Source organism: Crinia signifera, chromosome 12, assembly GCF_055691185.1.
Source record: "Crinia signifera chromosome 12, ASM5569118v1, whole genome shotgun sequence".
Classification (NCBI taxonomy): Eukaryota; Metazoa; Chordata; class Amphibia; order Anura; family Myobatrachidae; genus Crinia; species Crinia signifera.
Window position 1 is genome coordinate 30,414,404 of NC_139228.1, and position 19,715 is coordinate 30,434,118.

A 19,715-nucleotide genomic window follows, 5' to 3' on the forward strand; every position below is an offset into this window, starting at 1 on the left:
CTATACTGTATGTATTTAAGGAGCAGCTGAGTGTCAGGGTTGTCCAGTCCCCTGTGTGGTTTAGCAGTATATACAATTGGTGATACTTTAGCGCTCTACTTATGTTCTACTGCGTGTGGTGTGGAAGTTGAGGAACAAATGAGAAGAAGAATTGCAAATGTGATAAAAACAGATTGTTTTTATTCTAAATGAAAATGTTGTCCTGGATTTGTCACAGGAATAGGCCAGCGGGGTATCAGTCTAATGCACCCCTCTAAAAAGGGGCTTAAGGGTGTCTGTTAGGGATCCCTTTAAGCATAGGTCCTTAACCTGGGACATATGTTGCGGAAGGTGACCGCAGCGGTCTCAATTGGGAAGGGTGTGGGGGTGGGGATGCGTGCCTGAGCACTGGGGATGATTACAGTATAAGTCCAAAAACTGTGGCTAAGTCCGGTGTGACGGACAAACAATGTCTTTGTAGGTGCTGCGGGGACCTCCGTGGGCTGGTGGTAAATGTCAATGAGATCTGCAGACAGTGGCGTCCCACTGGCTGCAGCTTACCCGTCCGGAGGTTAGGGAGAGACTTCCAGATGGTGTGTGGTCCCGGCTCGCGTACAGTTCCCTGGACGCGAAGCCGCTGCTCTCACTTGCTGTGCGCGTCACTGGGTGACCGTTCTCGCGAGATCCCGGCAGCTGAAGGATGTCGCTGTACCAGGCTGTTTGCTCGACTCCCGGCCGGGAGGAGACTGCACTGGCTGGATTTATGTAGATGAGGGGGTCGGTGCTTGCTTCCCAATGCGTTTCAGCCTGTCTGCCTTTTTCTAGGGTTATGGGTAATGGGCATCACAGTGTGTGGCATAATGTGTAATGGGCATCACGGTGTGAGGCACAATGTGTAATGGGCATCACAGTGTGTGGCCTAATGTGTAATTGGCATTATGGTGTGTGACATAATACATAGTAGCCATTACAGATGTACAATAATGTAACGAACATCATGGAGTGCGATATAATGTGTAACGGGCATTATGGCATTTGCTATAATGTGTAACGGGCATTACGGCATGCGGAATATTGTTTGACGGGCATTAAGGCATTTGCTAGAATGGGCATTATGGTGTGTGGTATAAGGTGTCTGACTAGATCGCTTAGGAAATGCCCCGCACGTCACTATCGCCTGATGATTAATCTCCAGCATGCTGGATGTGTCCATAATTGCCGGCGTCAGGGCCAGTGTTCTCCCCGGAGAACATTGGCCCTGACATATCGCTCAGCACACATTGCTTAAACATCGCTGTGTGCTGAGTGATCTTGCTGATCGTTCTGAGCGATCTAGAATTGCTCAGCAAATTTTCCTGTGTAGGCCCCATATGAGTGGTTCTACAGTTTCACACATCTGTTATATTCAGGTCTGTGGTCCCTTCTAGAACGAAAACAAGAAAGAACACAGAAACGCATGAATAAACCACATACTGTAACTATTGTATGTAACACACTTTACTTTAGCCATTGTGCATGAATTATGTAAAGGGAGAGAGGGAATTTCAGAGAAGCATTCATACCTAGGATTCTGAAATTAATCTTCAGCTGTATATATTACAAATGCGTGGCTTTTGACCTTCTATCAGTAGAACGCCAACAGTATGTTGTTCTGTTGGCCTCCGTAAAATATAATTAAAGTCTGGGGTTGTCACTTGTAGGCCAGATACAGCTGGTTACATTGGTTTATATAGGCACATTTCATAAAAGCAAAAACGGATATGGTTTGTTTCTATATGCATCAGTAAATATACAGGCTTTAAAATATGGGTTTTATTTAGTAATATCTCTATTTTAGCTGTTTGTTTTTTGCTCATTTTCTTATATATATATATTATACCTTGTCCTGCTGAAGGGATTACTACCCTGCCGTTATCACCAATGTGAAAGACGCAACATAAACGTGTGTTCACTACGGGACCAGCGAAGGCCATGCACTCTGGCAGATAATCTAGAATAAGAAAGGCATTGTCCTGCTTTTATCCGAAGCGGGCATACATAACGTTATCCGTAGATGGCATTAGGCGCATTGGTCATAAAAAGACATTACTAGAGTCACTAAACCTAAAATATACTGATATAATGACTATGCAGTAGGACAATACATTTGATCAAATTCAGAATAGAAATAAGCAGAAACCCACAAACAACCCAGGGCTAATATAAATAATGTAGTAATACATGAGTTTGAAATTGGAGCTTCTAGACATAGTAAAATGGCTACGATAAATATCCAATAATATTTTAACTTCTGTATATCTACCCTAATATGACTACATTTTATGACTGTTGAAGCCGTTCTCTTACTATCATTCCGGTTTGGAAACACATTTATAGATCTTTGTAAAGTGGTAACCTCAGCAGTGTGGTTTGGGCTTTTCCAGTTTTCTTTTCATATTCACAGTAACGCACTATAGGGGGAAATTCAATTAGCCTTAGGGCTAACAGTGGAGCATAGCCTCAAGCTTTTGAACCTGGAGCTATTCAATTAGAACTTATTCCCTCTACAGTAAATCCACGGTTATTGCCTTACTTACAAAATATACCTGTTTCCGCCGTGGTAAGTGCGTCCTATTGGCCTACCGTGTGCTGCAATTAGCTATGGGCATTGCAACAAGCCAGATGGAAGCCCCTTTGCTACCTGAACACACCCCTATATGTCATAAAATATAACCGTACACACATGCATGTCTGGATATCAGTCTATATATCCAGTCTAATAACTTGCTTAAGATGTGTACACACGGGGATGATATTGGCTGAAATCGCTGGCAATATGGTCACTGATAAATCGCCAGCTGCGTGCTTACGTGTGTACTCCCTAGTGATCGCCGGTCACAGGAGCATGCACCTACGACCAGCGGCTTCCCCCGGCGCTGAGCAGGAGGTCAGTGCCAGGTGGGCACCCAGGATCAGCGCTGTTCCCCCCTTTTCCCTGTCACAACCCGGAAGCTGCAGCGCCGCTTACCTGGCTGTGCTGCTGCCTCTGACTAGCAGGGGGCTGGGTGAGTACAGGGAGGTGACATCTCCCCCCTTCCCGGTGACAGCAGCAGCGTCTGCTGCTCCCTCCCTCCTCCCATTGGGTCTCTCTCCCCCCACCCCGTGACATCAGCAGTGTCTCCTTTTCATCGCTGATGAAACAGAGACACTGAGCAATATGATTGCTGGCGATATATTGCTAGCAATATACACAAATATCCGGGGATTTCAGATGGGTCTCTTGCACCCAGGATATGGCTTGTGCAAATCCTTTGCTAAGTAGTGATGCAAGCTGTACTCACTAGTGAATAGGCTAGAGCAGTGTAGCTGTACAGACCTGGCTGACTGGATTCCCATGTAAAGCTGCATCTATAGTCAAACGGCTGCATTACATGCAACACTGAGTCAGGCCCTGCATGAATTTTGCAACATCTGATCAGCATTCTGCTCGGATGTTCTAGATCACCCACTTCGGAACGCTCAACACACTTCAAGCAGTAGATAAAGATTAATAACAAAAAAGATGCTCTGAGCCTAGTCAAACACATTTTAATATGTTTGCAAAAGGGATGAAACACTGATTCATTCATCGGCGTGAATTCCATACTGAGTGAGAGACGCTGAGAGAATTCATATGAAAGTGAAGGCAAATCATTAGATAATGCTGAGCAGTACTGCGTAGTAGCCAAGGCCAGGCAGTTCCCAGTGCGGTACCACTCTCCTCTGGACAGAAAGATTTTATTTTTTTAAATCCACATTTTTATATGAAATGATCCTTTTCGCTATATTATAGTAACTCTACGAGAAGGTTTGTAAAAATCCATTTGTCTGCGTTCATTTGGGAATGTTTATTTGAAACCAATGTTTTGGATTGGATTTCCGAACGCAAATCCGGAATAGATCAATAATTATTGGTGGATGGATGGAGGATGCTTGTATCATTCCATTAAGATTGTTACTTATGGTCCTGATTCAGTCAGCTTTGTTAGCAAAGCAAAACCCTTGCACACTGCAGGTGGGGCAGATGTAACATATGCAGAGAGAGTTGAGGCCACCATACATTAGGCTGACTTGTCCTAGGGACACGTCAGTCCCAATTTACCCTGAGCTCACTCTGATTTGGGACTTGATTTGCCCTTTTTTGCCTGCGATGCGCTGCATAATTGAAAAATCCTATTCAAAAGACTGGGCGGTCACTGATTGGCTGAGAGAGCTCTGTCAGTCAATCAGCAGCTACCCAGTCTTTTGAATAGGATTTTTAAATTCTCCCCGCCACCGATTTGGGGGAGTTTTTTTGTCCCTGTGCAGGGTAAATACTGGCTGCTTTATATTTACACTGCAATTTAGATTTCAGCTTGAACACATCCCACCCAAATCTAACGCTCTCTCTCTGCACTTTACAGATGTCCCACATGCAGTGCTAATTGTTTTGCTTTTGCTTCGCGAGATTTAATGCCGCGCAAGTTCAGCGGCAGTGCAAGCTATCCGCCGAACTCGGACGTTGTTTTAAAGGGGAATTAACTTACAAGGCAAAACCACACCTTGTAAGTTAATTCCCCTCTATAAAACCGTCCGAGTTCGGCGGACAGCTCGCAATTACGCTGAGCTCGGGCGGCATTAAATCTAGCCCATTATGTGATATTATAGCAACAGTACTACTCCGTTAGTACTATGCTTTGTTGTATTCCTTTCTATGTTCCTTACTTGCACTATTTTCATTTGATTTGTGCCTCCTCTGTCACATGTAGGTAATGTAATGACCCGGATAGCCTTTCCACTCTTTACAATAAACATTTCCTGCTAATCATCATTTCTAGGTTTGCTTTCACCTTTATATTTGCTGGCTAAGAATACATATATCAAAGAGAGATGCACCATGGGAAATAGAGTTGTGTTTGCAGTAGGTCCTTACAGGCGCTCGGTTCTGCTCAGCAATCCGGAGCACTGATGACTATTAGGAAATGAATGCAACTGGGCATTCCGCCTGGCTGACAACGGAGGTCCTGAAAATCTTTTCCTTTCATTTGCGAAGGATGAAAATACCATTTTGTGAGTACGATATGTACAGCAAATTGCAGGTTTGATTGGTAGGGATGGCAACTAGTGAAGGTTTTGCTACCAATGAGTGAGGGTTTTGTGGGTATCCTCCCGCAATCCAAAATAATTGGCTTCTAGCATACAAATACACCAGCAAGCTGCAAAAGTTCCAGATAGCGGTTTTGAAAGAGCCTATGCTCAAAACGCATTGGATTGCACACAGCCGTACAGGACACAAAGGTATGATAGCGACAGATTAGCATACCGGAAACCTCAAATAAAACAGACCTTTAAGCCACATACCCTAAACAAAACAACTACCAAAAAAGAGCAGATAAACATTTGCTTTTATAAAAATCTTTATTTTTTTATTTTTATTACAGGTACCAATCTTCATCAGTTTATTTAATTTTACATTCTTTTACTTCATAATTATATCTTTACAGTACAAGCGCTCGCTTATTCTATTTTTATCCTATTGTCAGAATGTCGACAAACCTATTTTAAGGTTATTCTGCTGTTAAGATTAGATTTGAGTCATACTTGCCTACTTTAGAAAACTAGTTTCAGGGAGATTATAGATGTTAGTAGAATTTTGCACAGCGCCCCATTAAGGGGGCGTGTCATGCTCCACCCAAAGGGTGTGTCTAGTTCCATATATGGAGAGATTGTGAACGTGGCACCTAGAAGTGTGGATGTGTACTGCTACATCTGAGAGGAATCTTTTAAAATGACTTCTATCCAAATGTAGATGATCCCCAAAGCAGTTCGTAAGAGCTACTATACTTGGTAAAGTGCTGGGAAATGGTGCTGATGATTCAATGTAACTGTATCTATCGCTCATTCCTATTTTCCCCAAAAATGTAACAGTGTAATGTGGGCTAGGTGACATGAGGGAGATTGCTAGACTATTGGGGGAGAGAGGGAGATTGCTGCTATTTCAGGGAGTCTCCTGCAGAATGCAGGAGGGTAGGCAACTATGATTTAAGTTAGTCCAGGGGGAAACACATTGTGGGCACTCCCAATGTCAGCATTTGGTAATGTCAACATAATGTCAGTGTCACCATTTGATAATTCAACATTCTGAATGTAGACTTTTAAAGCCACACCCAGGCAGTGAAACGCCCCTGCTTGGTAACTATGGGGTAAATATATTAAGCTTGGAGAAGCGGTATTTATCCCCATAAAGAATGTCATGCTCCAGCCAATGAACACCTAACTGTCAATTTACATATTGGAGCTGATTGGCTGGTGCATTATGGCCTTGCACATAACGTTCTTTAAGGGGATAGATACCACTTCATAGATTTACCGCTATATTTCAAACAAACAGAAATATAAATGGATATATACTGTATATCAAATCTATCTTTTGCTGGTTGTAAAATATAAATGTAGTGGCTATTTTAAAATGAAGAATCCCAGATTTAATATGAAAAGAGACGGTTTAAAAGAAAAAACCCTAAACTCTCACTTTGCTTCTTGAACTTTGACAGCATTACTAATTCTTTGTTTTCACGCTTCCAAGAAATGAGGTTTAATCTTCCTGTGTGATCCAAGCTTCCAGTAAAGTGAGCACATTTCAAGTACAAAGAAGAGACAGTGTCTGATCTGGATGCAGTTTTCCTCAGCCCTACCTATTATGTGAATGTGTGCTTGCTCAGCACGCCGGCGGCCTGAGACAGTCCAAACACTTTAAAGAGATTCCGCTACAGAAGCGCCGATAACGTGGACATGCTTATAGCCCGACGCAACCCTGCCACACTTTGTAGGATGTGGCGCCACTTCCCACAACTGGGCCACAACTATACATTCATACTGTACTTCAATTACACTATTATGATAATAAAATAATTTTATTTATATAACGCTCTGTCTCCAATAAGACTCAAGGCACTTAACATACACAATGAATGTAATACAGTACAGGAACAATGAAGTACAGAAAAGCTTTTAATAAATTACAGAAATGCTTGAGTAAACAGGAAAGTCTTGTCTGTTTTTGAAGAATTCTAGAGTGGTGCTTTCTCAAATTATGCTGGGAAAGGAGTTCCATAAAGTTTGTCGCTGCATGGCTAAAAGCTCGACCCCCAGATGAATTCTGGGAGATCCTAGGTACTGCTAAAAGTCCTTCATCTACAGATCGCAGTAATCCGGTGGGACAGTATGGAATCCGAAGCTGCTTCAGGTACCTTGGGCCTTGGTCATGTAGGGCTTTGAAACTAAGTTAATCTTGAAAATGATTTGCCGTTTTATAGGCAGCCAGTGGAGTGAGCAGAGAATGGGAGTTATGTGGCTAGAACGGGGCTGGATGGTTATTAACAGCCTCTTTTAAGTGATTTACATTTAATTGTTATACCCAATTTACAATTTTTGGACTTCCTGGCAGATTTCTATACAACTACAGTGCAGCGTAATTAAAATCTTGGAACACACACACACATAATATATGAATAATACATCACAGAGTATCCAGAGAGAAATATAGGACTTTTGCATTTAGTGATGCTAGGTGTCCTACAAAGCAGCTAGTATGTAGGCTGTGCTGGTGCTGTACATCTGCACAGAATATGCTTCTGCAAATATGTGGTTACATATAAATACATACTATAATATGGCTTTAAAGAAGAAATATAGGTTTGAGCAGATGGGACACAGATACAAACCCAGAGATGTTGACAACATAATTTAAAATCTACAAAGGGATCTAACTGTAGTTATTAGTTACTCCAGCTGGGAAGTTCTCAAACTAAAAAGCCACAGCTCTATTTAACCTGCTTGTAATTTATAGCCTGTGTGTATGGGTAAACCATCAAAGACTGACCCCAGTGCAATGGACTCCAGCAGCGTGGCACTTAAATATCAAAATAAGCACTTGTGCTGTGCAGCTTTTTTAAGACCGTGCAGAATATATTTCTAAGAGCTACCAATAAACATAATGGGCCTCATTCAGCATGGGTCGCTAATTAGAGAATTTGCAAATCAAGCAATTATTAAATGAGTGAGCATGCACAGCATTCGCATTGGTAGGGCATGTGTTTTAAAGTGGCAATCATTTAAAAGGCATAACCATAATTGCCACTTTAAAAGATTGGCCAGAAACTTGCAGACGCCTGCAACTTTGCCCTCTAAAGCAGCGTTTTTCCACCACTGTGCCGTGGCACACTACTATGCCTTGAGCGGTTCTCAAGTGTGCCACCAGATCTAGATGTCCACACCAGTTTACATCCACCACCATCAGTTCAACGGTTATTCGCTGGTCTCTTGTTTTCATGTGAGGGTCAATGAATTTTTTTTTTTCTGTTCCCCGTGGGGACCAGTGTAAAAATTTTTTTTTCATATGGGGGCCAATGGGTATGGTTTTTTTTCTGTGGGGGCCCGATGGGTGTGCCATGGTAATTTTAAAATCTTGTTTGGTGTGGCACAAGTTGAAAAAGGTTGAAACTCACTTCTCTAAATTTAAATCCATCTGAAAACATTGGCCATACATTGGCACATTTCTGCTGATGTCATTTTAAACAGACATTCTTTATTTTTGAAACTACTGTGAAATATAGGACTATATTGAAAAAGGATTATTCAATAACAAAACAAAATGATATTTTTTAAGTTAAAGGAATAACAAAGTATACAGTAACTATAAGCAAAAAGACTTCTTTGAAAACATATTTGAAATAAATAAAAATCTATTTGTGGAAACACAGATCATCACACAGCGTATGGCTGGGAAAACTGCCAGTGTGACATGTGATTTGTTCTGCAGATTTATTTTGTTCCTTCCAATCCAAATTATCACCAGTACTTGGGCTACGTGTTATTCGGAATAAGAAATTTAGACACAGTATTGAGCGGTGTGGAAAAGAGAAATACTCCAGTGACACCAAGAATCAAAGAAACCCTGTCATAGCTTATCTATATTTTACTCAATTTATTTTCAGTTGGCTTATGCCCCCCTATCCTACATCTAGGGCACTTTCTCTGTATTAGTGACATCATGGTCAGTCCTAAACTTCAAAAGAATTAATATTGGTAATAACAGTAATAAGTCAAACTAAATACACTTAAAAAAGGAACACCTATCCATATAACAAATCAGCTGGCAATTTAAAGGTAAGAAATACAAGTATTGCAAGTGTTCCAACAATTATTAAAGGATTGGGGGCCAGTTTATAGCATTACTATTGTTGTGAAAGCCATAGAGCCCTCCTAAGGGAGGGTCTTCTGCCAATAACAACCGCCCACTGTTCCCTTAGTGCAGACAGGACACCGGTACTTAGGATGCCCACAATTTATAGTGCAACAGATGATTAACACAGTGCAGCACTCACTTCCTGCCGGCGCCCCAGCTAGTGTGGAACAGTTGGGACTATGATTCCTTGCTTCTCTTCACCTAGCAATGGACGGGAGGTGCGATACCCTGTATTGTGCATCATCTGACACGTGTCCCTGGGCACACACAACCCGCTGGAGCGACTCCTGACAGCAGCAGATCACAGAAGACTGCAAAGGCTCCATCTGACTGTATATATTATATGAAAGAGAACTCCTAGGAGCGGGTACAAGGCGAGGGTGTGGCACAGCTTGGCACACCTTAGGGTCTACTATTGGTGCTTGGTGTGTGTCTAGGAACCCTCCTTTGAAGTAGTGACTCAAATGCACCACACACCTGGCACCCATCATAGATATGACAAACAAGCTGCGCAATAAAGCTAGACCATCATGGTGCTGCTGGTTGTTGTTGTCTAAAGATATCCATATTTATTACCAGGTATTGAGGAATCCAGGGTATCCAGTCGATAGGACAACAGTGAACAGGTCGAACACTATTGCTCAACAGGCATTAGGTTGACATATGAAAAAGGTCAACATGGTCTAAGTCGGCACTTACAAAAGGTTGAAAAAAGCAAAAGATCGACATGTCAAAAAGGACAACATGAGTTTTCCCTGATCTTCTTTGAAACCAACCTTCTTACTTCACGATCCAAGGGAGCGTAGAGGGAGAAAATAATAGTAGAATAGCGAGCCATGCGACATGTCAACAGACCACGTCATCAGGCAACAAAAAACGATAAAACCCCATGTCACCCATTTTCATGTTGACCTTTTGCTTCTGTCAACCTTTTCCATGTGTCAATCTATTGCCTGTCGACCAATAGTGGTCGATCCATTGAATATCTACCTAGACACTGTCGATATATTAATCCACACTCGGAACCCAGCAACCAGAGGCCACCACAATATACTATATCTAATGTACAACTTGACAAATAAGAGCCTTTATGACATTTGTACATACACACAAACATACTACACCGTAGTTACCCCACTCTATCATTTGCGGGATACAGCTGCATCTCTGTGGGTGTGGTATAACACACCGACAGTCATTAGCGTGACGTCGGAATCCCGACTGCACAGCGGGGGGAGCGCAATGAAGCCCCTTGCGGGCTCACTGCAGAGATTTTATTCTCCCTCTATGGGGGTCGTGGACCCCCACGAGGGAGCAGTCGGGATTCCGATGTCGGAGTATTGAGTGTCGGAATCCAGACTGTCGGTGAGACGTCCGGCACCAATCTCTGTTTCATACAAGCTGAATGGGAAGTTTAACCCTTTGAATGCCACCATCTCTGAGAGAGATGTGCAAAATATTCCCTAAGCTTGCCAGCGTCACCCACATTTGTTATATCAATTCAAATAAGAAATGTGTAAAAAAAGATTATATATATATATTATATAAAAAGGTAAACATTACAGGCCATTGTGATGAATAAAAATGGCAATTTTCACCTATTTTGGACAAATTCACTTGGCACTCAAAGGGTTAAGCTTCACTACCTACAGTATATCCAATCTTAAGACTCATCGCACTTAAGTAGAGGAGACATTAGCACACCTTTGATACAGGAACCATGATTCGAAAGCCAACCGCCAATAAATGTTTTGATTTTATTCCCAGTGTGAGATGCGGATTGGTTCTTGCAATGAAAATGCCAGATTTGTACCTGTTGCAGGGTGCTTGTGACATTGCATCAATGACATCTCATACAGTAAATAATGTAAGAATACATCATCAAAATAATCCACTTTGGGGCTGATTCAACTGCGCCCGACCCCAAATTCACACAGCAGTGGCCATCTGAAAAAAGTATGGCCTTGCATTTCAGACCGAATGCTGCAGAAATCAATCATTTGACCATTGACTAAATTCTCTCCCGGGCGGCCGCCTGCTAGGGTATGTATTCGCGTACACATCCCCTCGCATGTTAGCAAGGACATTTGGCTGGCAGGGGGGCATTTGTCGGGGTGACGCCTACCTGTATACGTAGCATAAGCAATCAAGTCTGAATGAGGCCCTTTATTACATAGAACAGATTTCAGACTAGTTCCATTTCCATGGCGGTCGTGTAAAGAATTGGCCCCGCTCGCCGGGTCCCTACAGCGATTTCTATGCCGAGTGCGCAATAATGACACAGGCTGGCAGTGATCGTTCTATCACAGCACAAACAGTGTCGTGCATCTGTGCTATAAAAAGCAACGTACGAGCGTGCATTGTCTTGTACTGTATTCTTGCTAAACTTCCAAATGTTATTACCACGATGCGGACGCAAGAACAAAACAATCCCGAGGACAATGGAGTTGCCTCAGACAATTAACCTGCTTGTGATATCGAGGAATACTTGCAGGCAAGACAGAGCAGCGACCAGCAGAGGTGTGTAACAAACTGCATGTGGCAGGCTGGGATGTCGGGCCACGGGCTCCGTGAAGCTGCTCTACTTGAATAAGATCTAATATGAGCTTCTAGCAACAGTCCTGGCAGCAGGCAGCAGCAGATAACGCAGGGAGACAGCCATTGTGACGGGAGATGATTTTGTTTCCTGGATTATTTTAGTGGGAGGGGGGGGTAATGGCAACACAAAGGTGGGGGGAGGGGAGAGGGGTACAGCTAGTGCACCGGTGAACCAAAGCAACTCACTAGGATAACTAGAGTGTGATGGAATGGGTTGTAATCACGGCAGTGCCAAAAAGCATCATGATTTTGACAAATATCATCTGGTTTGGGGAGTTGGGCTCTGCGGTGGTGACACATCATCCTGTCGGCCAGACTGCTTTCATTCTCCAGTGAAAATAGATGGTAACCCAGCAGAGCAGAAGCATCCATCAGTGTGCGTGCTGGGGAAGGAATACGGCGGCGTAGGAGAGGAACAGCAACGGACGTGAAAATAAATGAATTAACAAACACATCCATGTGTTATTTATTACATTACTTATCTTACGTAGACCTCTCTCTCTGAATTTGAAAAATCTATTCTCAGCGGAAAAATAACTCATAACAGAATTTATTATGTCATTATGTAGTAAACAAAACACAAGCTCTCGCCTCATTTGCTCCCACTCTATTGAAGCCTGTTTCCGCCTCGTCCATCTATTCAAGCTGTCGCACTCATGGACTGTCCGCTCTTCTGTCAAGTACGCCTTTGTTTTTCCACATACTTAACAAACCCACACTTGACTCCCCACTCTCTCTCACGCTACCACCCTCCCATCCTTCTCCTCTCCACAAAAATCGTCCTACCAACAGCCACAATTCTCATTATTCTAGATCTACACGGCTGATCATCCTGCTCTTCTATAAACTCTCCATCGCACTGGTCTCCAGAATGTGGCAGTCCTCTCACCTCACAAGCCGTTCTATTTATTTCTCGAACTCCACCTAACACTTTCCGTTAAATGCTTGCTTCCACCTCATCTCCCTTTAAACCTCCTCCTTTGGAAAACTCCTCAACTCCTTCAGTCAATGCCACCTTTACAGGGAGGACAATCACATTTACTTGTCCTTACTTACCCTCGCACTCACATCTCTGTCTTTATACTTTCACATCCTGAATGTCCCAGTAAATTTAGGAAATTAATTACTGTAGGTCTTACCTTCGCTCAGGTCTTACCCAACTCTACTGCCATTACCATCATTAACTTATCCCGGACTTCCAACCTGCACACTTAAAATATCGCTCACTGTTGACATTCCAACCTTGTCACCACTCCTGCCGCCAGGAGGCAGAGAGGAGCCTGTATTAGGCGGAGATGCAGGTCCTGATATGCCACATGGAGTAGTCTGGGGTTGCTCCAAGGTAGGTAGCTCTTAGTTCAGATATACCAAGTAAGGAGCCATTATCATGTGGCTCCTTGCTGACTAATTGTAGACCCAATTTAGGGTAACAGTGGTGTGGGGTGCGGTGCCCCTGGACTGATTGGGCTGGGTGACTTTAGTGCGGCATGCCCTTACATTCTATTAACACTTTTCCCTCACTAACACTCTCTCTCTCTTATTTTAATTACATTTCATTTATCTCTCTCTTTATGTATAGCTTCGGCTTCCTATCACTAATTATTAACACTTAGTATCTCACTGGCATGCCGCACTGGGCCTCCTAGCTTATGATCGTTTTTGGGGTGCCACACCCTGCACCTAGATATAGCGCTAGGGACCCCCAATATACAGAGAAGCCTTGACGCGGCTTGGGGGCATGTCATACACCTGCGCAGGTATATGTAACCAATATCTCTGAATTCTATTATCATGTAGTGTTCAAGATTGGTTGCTAAAACTATTCAGTGTGCCGGGGGAACCAATGTCTAGTTACCCACTACTACTCCACTTTTGAATACTGTAACCTGCTCCTTTCCATTGGCTTCTTACCCGCCATTCCGATACTTCTATTAATCATGAACATTGATGCTAGTCTCCTTTCTAACTGTTCCCCCCCCCCCCCCCCCCCCCATTCTACAACTGGATTTAATGGCCGCCCTTAGGTTTACAAAGTTGCACTCAGATATAATGATAGGCGCTTGGCTTTGGAGCCCTTCTTTGGGGAAGCTCACTTATGCAGCAAAAGACAAGACAACAGCACTCAGAAGCTTGGAATACAGGTGAAACAGCGGTGAGAGAGACTCCCCTTCTTTAGGACACACAAAGCAATACAATGCTTATAATAATATTGAATGCCTCACAGCTGGATCCAGTCAGTAGCTGCCGGTTGCCAGGCCCCCTACAGGTAGGCACGCTTCCGGTCACTACTTGAATATTTATACAAAACACATATTCTGTGTTTTAGTAGCTTTAAATAATGCACACCTAAGTGTTACATTCAGTATAGTGTATTAGTGTATTATTGTGTTATTGTGTTCAAGTCCACTCCTTTGCACCATATGCCCCTTAGCATGTGACAATCATGTATAAATTTCAGCTGCGTAGAAAATATAACATTACCGGGACTAGGACTTCGGACATCCTACGCAGAACAAGGCCACTGTATTCATAATGAACAATTGTCCCCCTGGCCGGTGGAACTTCACTGCTGGTCAGGGGGACTCATGCTGCCCTTCGGCACCTTACCTGCGGCTGTAGACAATGAGGCAGTGGCTACAGTAAGCAATACAAAGAGAATAATAATGACCCACTGCTGCCATCCTGTGAGTGCGCAGCACCCAGCCATTGTAGGACACAGCTACAGAAGCTGTCAGACTGCATTTACAGTTGCTGTCTTTCAGTCTCCGAGGCAGATCTCTAGACAAGGGCCTCAATGCTACCGGGTTAGACTATCACAAAAATAAGTCAAACCATGTTGTAAAACACAGGGTGCAAATATCTTTTTTTTTGTTGCGGTTTGTTTTTGCATGCAGGGTAAATACTGGCTGCATTAGCATGCATCTCACAAGCAGCGGACAGTTTTATTTTTACACTGCAATTGAGATCAGAGTTTGGACACCCCCCTCTCACATCTAACTTTCTCTGCACATTCTAAGATGAACAGTTAATATTGCAGATTAGTTTGATATAAGACATGTTGGGCAAAATGTAATAGGGTGTGAGAATCAGAAAGTGAGAGATTTTGGGATTGTTTTCCAATTTTTTTAAAGAGGCAATCATTTACACTGCAAGACCAGGTTCATTTTGCCAAGTTATTGATTGCCGCTTTAAAAAAAAAATTGGGAAAACTCCCCCAAAATCTTTCATGCATAGCCATCTTCAGAGGCTATATCATACCTTCAAGCTCAGCACTACATCAGTACTACTACCAGGGTCTTCTTGGAAATAGATTGCCAAAATTTCAAGTGGCATTGTTACAGCACCCTCCTATGTCTGGTTAGACAATGTCTGTATACTATAGCCCATTGGTTCCCAAACTGTGTGCCGTGGTTCCCTGGAGTGCCGCGGAGCACTTGCAGGGGAGCCCTGGGTTGTGATCCAGGACCAATTCAAATTATTTATGGTCAATGTATTAAGGAAAATTAGTGCTTGCGACTTTCAATTATAAAATATGTGGATAAACCGAAGTGAATCATGTTCCTCATCACATACCTGGACAGAAGAATGACATGTAAGCGCAACTTATTTAATTCAATTTTTTTACCTGAAATTCTTGGTGACAAACTGGGACTAGCCTGCTTCTTAAAAATTCCCACATTTAGCTCTAGATCAGTTACTTAACCCTGGTGTGGTACCATGGGGTCTACCTGACCCCACTCCTCTTTGAACCATCGTTTCTTTGAAACTATCACAAAGAGTGACCTTGCATTTCACGTATTTTCTCGTAAGGATTTCCTAAGAATGTGCCACACATTCGCTAGTTTTTGTGTCTGTTTATTTTCTATTTACGTTTGGGTTCAAATGGACCCCACAGTACCTTCCATGGTTTATATGTATTTTTCCTTATTTCAAGGTTCTGTGACGTACACAGCGGAACACAATGTATAAACAACAGAGGTTGTCAACCAAAGCCGTTGTTGCGTCTTTAGGGGACCTCAGTGACGTCGACACTGAAGATGAGGACAACATTGAAGATGATTTGAGCTGGCAGCAGTAAAAGTTAGGCCTACAGTGATAATGATAATCAGATGATGTAAAATAAATCAGAAACTTACACATGAATTGTTGTGCAATATCATTTGGACAAAAACAAATAATTGTAATAAACAGTATTTCATCTGGTCACATATTTAGTATTTTTTTTTTACCATGGGGTCATATGAACCCCATGGTACTAGCAAAGTAACTATTTTCATGGTACCACACCAGGTCTGCAAATCGTTACCTCCTACTCTGTACACTGAGAGGTCTTACTTATCGCCTTATAAGGCTTTGTCACTGAACCATTGGCTGATTTATATCATGGTCTATGGTTATGGTCTTTGGTTAACGAGATCTACCAACAGTACATGTTTCTCAGGCAACCTGTGGATTTATAGTAGGAATGAATGCAGAATGTACGAAAATGTGACAGTTAGTAATGACTACAGCTGTGCACCAGCTAGGTGGTTTGGAAAACGTGGACCGGTGGTAGATCTCGAGGACCGCATTGCCCACCCCTGGTGTATGGCAATGGCCCTTGAATCTGAGATTTTGGCTGCAGGGTAAAACCTACGCAGAGGCCTCCTTGGTTACGTTTTTGCCACTTACACCAGAGCGATCACAGGGATTATTCCCAAGATAGACAAGACTATTTTGCTTTATATTTTTTATTTAATTATTTATTTAATAAATGTTGGACAATATGTCCTGGCTCATAGTCACCATTTCCATTCCTTCCAAAGGTTGAGTTGTGGAAATCAGGGCTCTGGTCAGACTGGCCAAGTTCTATGCCAGTGGTTCTCAAACTCAACCCCACACAGTTCACATTTTCCAGGTCACCCGACCAGTGCATTCATTACTCATTGACACATTTTAAAAGATCCACAGATGGTGCTAATTATTTCAATTAATTCTGTGAGGGGACCTGCAAAACATGCACTGTGTGGGGTCCAGAGGACCGACTTTGAGAACCTGTGTCCTATGCTATTTTGCAGTGCCATGGTACATTGCAGCCAAGCACTTATTGTTAAAACACAAAAATGGTTTATAAAGAAGACAGTGTCCGAAGTAGAAAACACCCCAGGGCTCTGCATGCTGGAAAAGCATGGGGAGCACAGTAATGAATGTATCAGTAACTGTAGGATGGTAATTTGAAGGCGGATATGGCATTTAAATGGTTAATTTAGAGAGCGGGTGGTCTCAGCCTTTACCTTAGATCACACAGCAGATGGTGCGGGAGGAAGAAGCAGTTACAAAGCAGTGGCTTCCTATAGATAGAGTAGTAAGCGGAATGTAGTGGCTCCGGTCTAATTTTAGTGTGAGCACCCGCCCTGTGGTCAGAGGGGCTGACAGAGACGAGTCAGAGGGTTTCCAGACAGACAGAGAATTGCTAGTATAACATACAGTACCTCATATTCGGCTTCCAGGGAAACCTCCTCTTTATCTTTGTCTTTCAGGAATTTGGCTAGCGATGGGTCTGTCTGTAATTGAAGCAGAAATCCCATTAATATGTACAAATATGTATTTTGAATAGTTAAAACACAATCAAAACATACTTATGTAATATAAAATACAATCCCTGGGAATCATAAAACATAGTTATAATAAATACAATAATAAAATTAGGTACTTGTTTCCTAGAAGGGTGCCAATCGCGGGCATCGCATGCCATTATAATGGCATGCGATGCGACCGATGCGATTTTACATAGAAATGCATGGTAAAATGTAAATCGCATCGGTCGCATCGCATGCGGCCCAAAAAAATCGCATGCGATGCGACCGACGCGATTACCGATTTTACATAGGGAACAATGTTAAATGGCCCACAGACCCCAAATAGCCACCCTGAAGTGTGAAATGGCCCCCCCAATTGTTAAAGCCACCCCACGATCAACGTCAGCCCGAAGCGTGGCGAGCCCGCGAGGGGCGGCAGTACGCGTCCTCCGACCTTTTCATACCCCCACTATCCACATCTGCGTGGAGTTGAGAATAGAAAGTGTGGCGAGCCCCGCGAGGGGACACGGAATACGAGCCCGAAGCATGGTGAGCGCAGCGAGCCCCGCAAGGGGACGCGGAATACATGTTAAGTAAGCGCTCGCCACGCTTCGGGCTCGGTGCGCTCGCCACACTTTCTATTCTCAACTCCACGCCGACGTGGATAGTGGGGGTATGAAAAGGTCGGAGGATGCGTACCGCCGCCCCTCGCGGGCTTGCCACGCTTCGGGTAAGCGGTGGCGATGCACCATCCAACCATATCTGAACTAGGCCCACAGTGGACAAAACATACAACAAAGTGGCTGATTCTGGTTGACTAGGTAAGCAGCTTACCGAGTGCCAGAGCCCCCCCCCCTATGAAGACACGTCCCCTCGCATGTGTCTGCTGCAAGAGAAATCATTCCATGGTCACCGACCATGGAATAATTTCTCCTGGGCTCAAAAATAAAAGTCAGTGGAGACCGACTTTTAATTGCGTGTGCCAGGACGAAGACAGGACGGCCGGCTGACATCCTGTGACATCAGCCGTCCCCGCCCCTTGACATGTGTCTTTTTCATGCTGACCTTTTCACCCTGTCGACGTGTTGCATGTTTGTCCTTTTTCGTGTCAACCTTTTTTTACCCTGATGACATTTGGGGTAGACCTATTGACCATCTCTCTAGACACTGTAGATCTAATCAACCTGGAACCATAGTATGGAATGTCACCTATACTGATAAGGGGCAGAGAGTTCCCCATCTGTCACCTGCTCAGAACCTCACTGTAGGGAAGAGTGTGTCGCCCCATCTATGCTTCACTCCCTATGCAGAACAGAGAAGTGGCGGATTACAACAGCTTGGGATATAAATTAATGGATGGATGTGTAATGTATCCAGTACCTGCTGGAATCACTGGGCTCAGCTTGAAGAAACTAGTATTAGAACTACCAATATCCATTTCACCCCTCGCTCAGTCATCCATGACCAATCAGTCCCACTAGGTTATATTGCACTACATTGTTCAATATTTAACATTTGTATTAAATTAGATTTCCATTTCATACAAGATTATTTTAGAAGCTTATACTAATTAATCAGCACTGCACATGTACAGCATGATGCAAGCACAGCAACAGAGGACGGTGAAAACCCATAGTACAACATATAGAAACTGTCAAACTAAGTAGTTTGTTGTAATCTCCCAATGCTAGAACACAGGATAACCAACAATACCCAATGTGGAAGAAATGACGGCCAGAGTAAAGCCCCATTTCAGGCAATAAAAGGACAGATAATATATAAGGTGCCCATACACGTGCTGATTCTGGCGGTGCGATGTGTGCTATGAGATGCGCGCTCCCGCAGCATCTCATCGCACAGTACAAAAAGTATGTGCTGCACTTTTTGTACTGTCTTTTTATCGCATCGCAATGCATGCACATGGCATGCACAACGCATGCAATGCGATGCAATGCTATTTTAGCCCAAAACGCACGCCAGAATCGGCACCTATAGTCCTTAGTTCAGGCATGTCCAAACGATGGCCCTCCAGCTGTTGAGAAACTACAAATCCCATCATGCCTTGCCACAGTTGTGCTATTAGGGAATGCTAAAACTATGGCAAGGCATGCTGGGATGTGTAGTTTCACAACAGCTGGAGAGCCACAGTTTGGACATGCCTGTCTTAGTTGATTATGACAAATAAAGTTGTTTTTTTTAAGGGGGGGGGGGCATAATGGAGGATGATCTGTAAGGTCACCTCTTTAACCACACAGATTCCATGACGTGCAGCTATAGCCACGCCTTCCTTCCACATTATCCCGATATTTCCCATGCAGTATAAATACACAACCATC

General features: G+C 43.3%; 1 protein-coding gene across 1 annotated transcript in view; it reads right to left on the reverse strand.

Moving 5' to 3' along the window:
• The window catches only part of COX16 (cytochrome c oxidase assembly factor COX16), a 58,193-nt gene that overhangs the window by 11,436 nt on the left and 27,042 nt on the right, over positions 1–19,715 (reverse strand). The window contains exon 3 of the mRNA XM_083166879.1: positions 17,293–17,364. Coding sequence (XP_083023005.1) covers positions 17,293–17,364 — 72 coding nt within the window. The remainder of the gene's footprint in view (positions 1–17,292; positions 17,365–19,715) is intronic.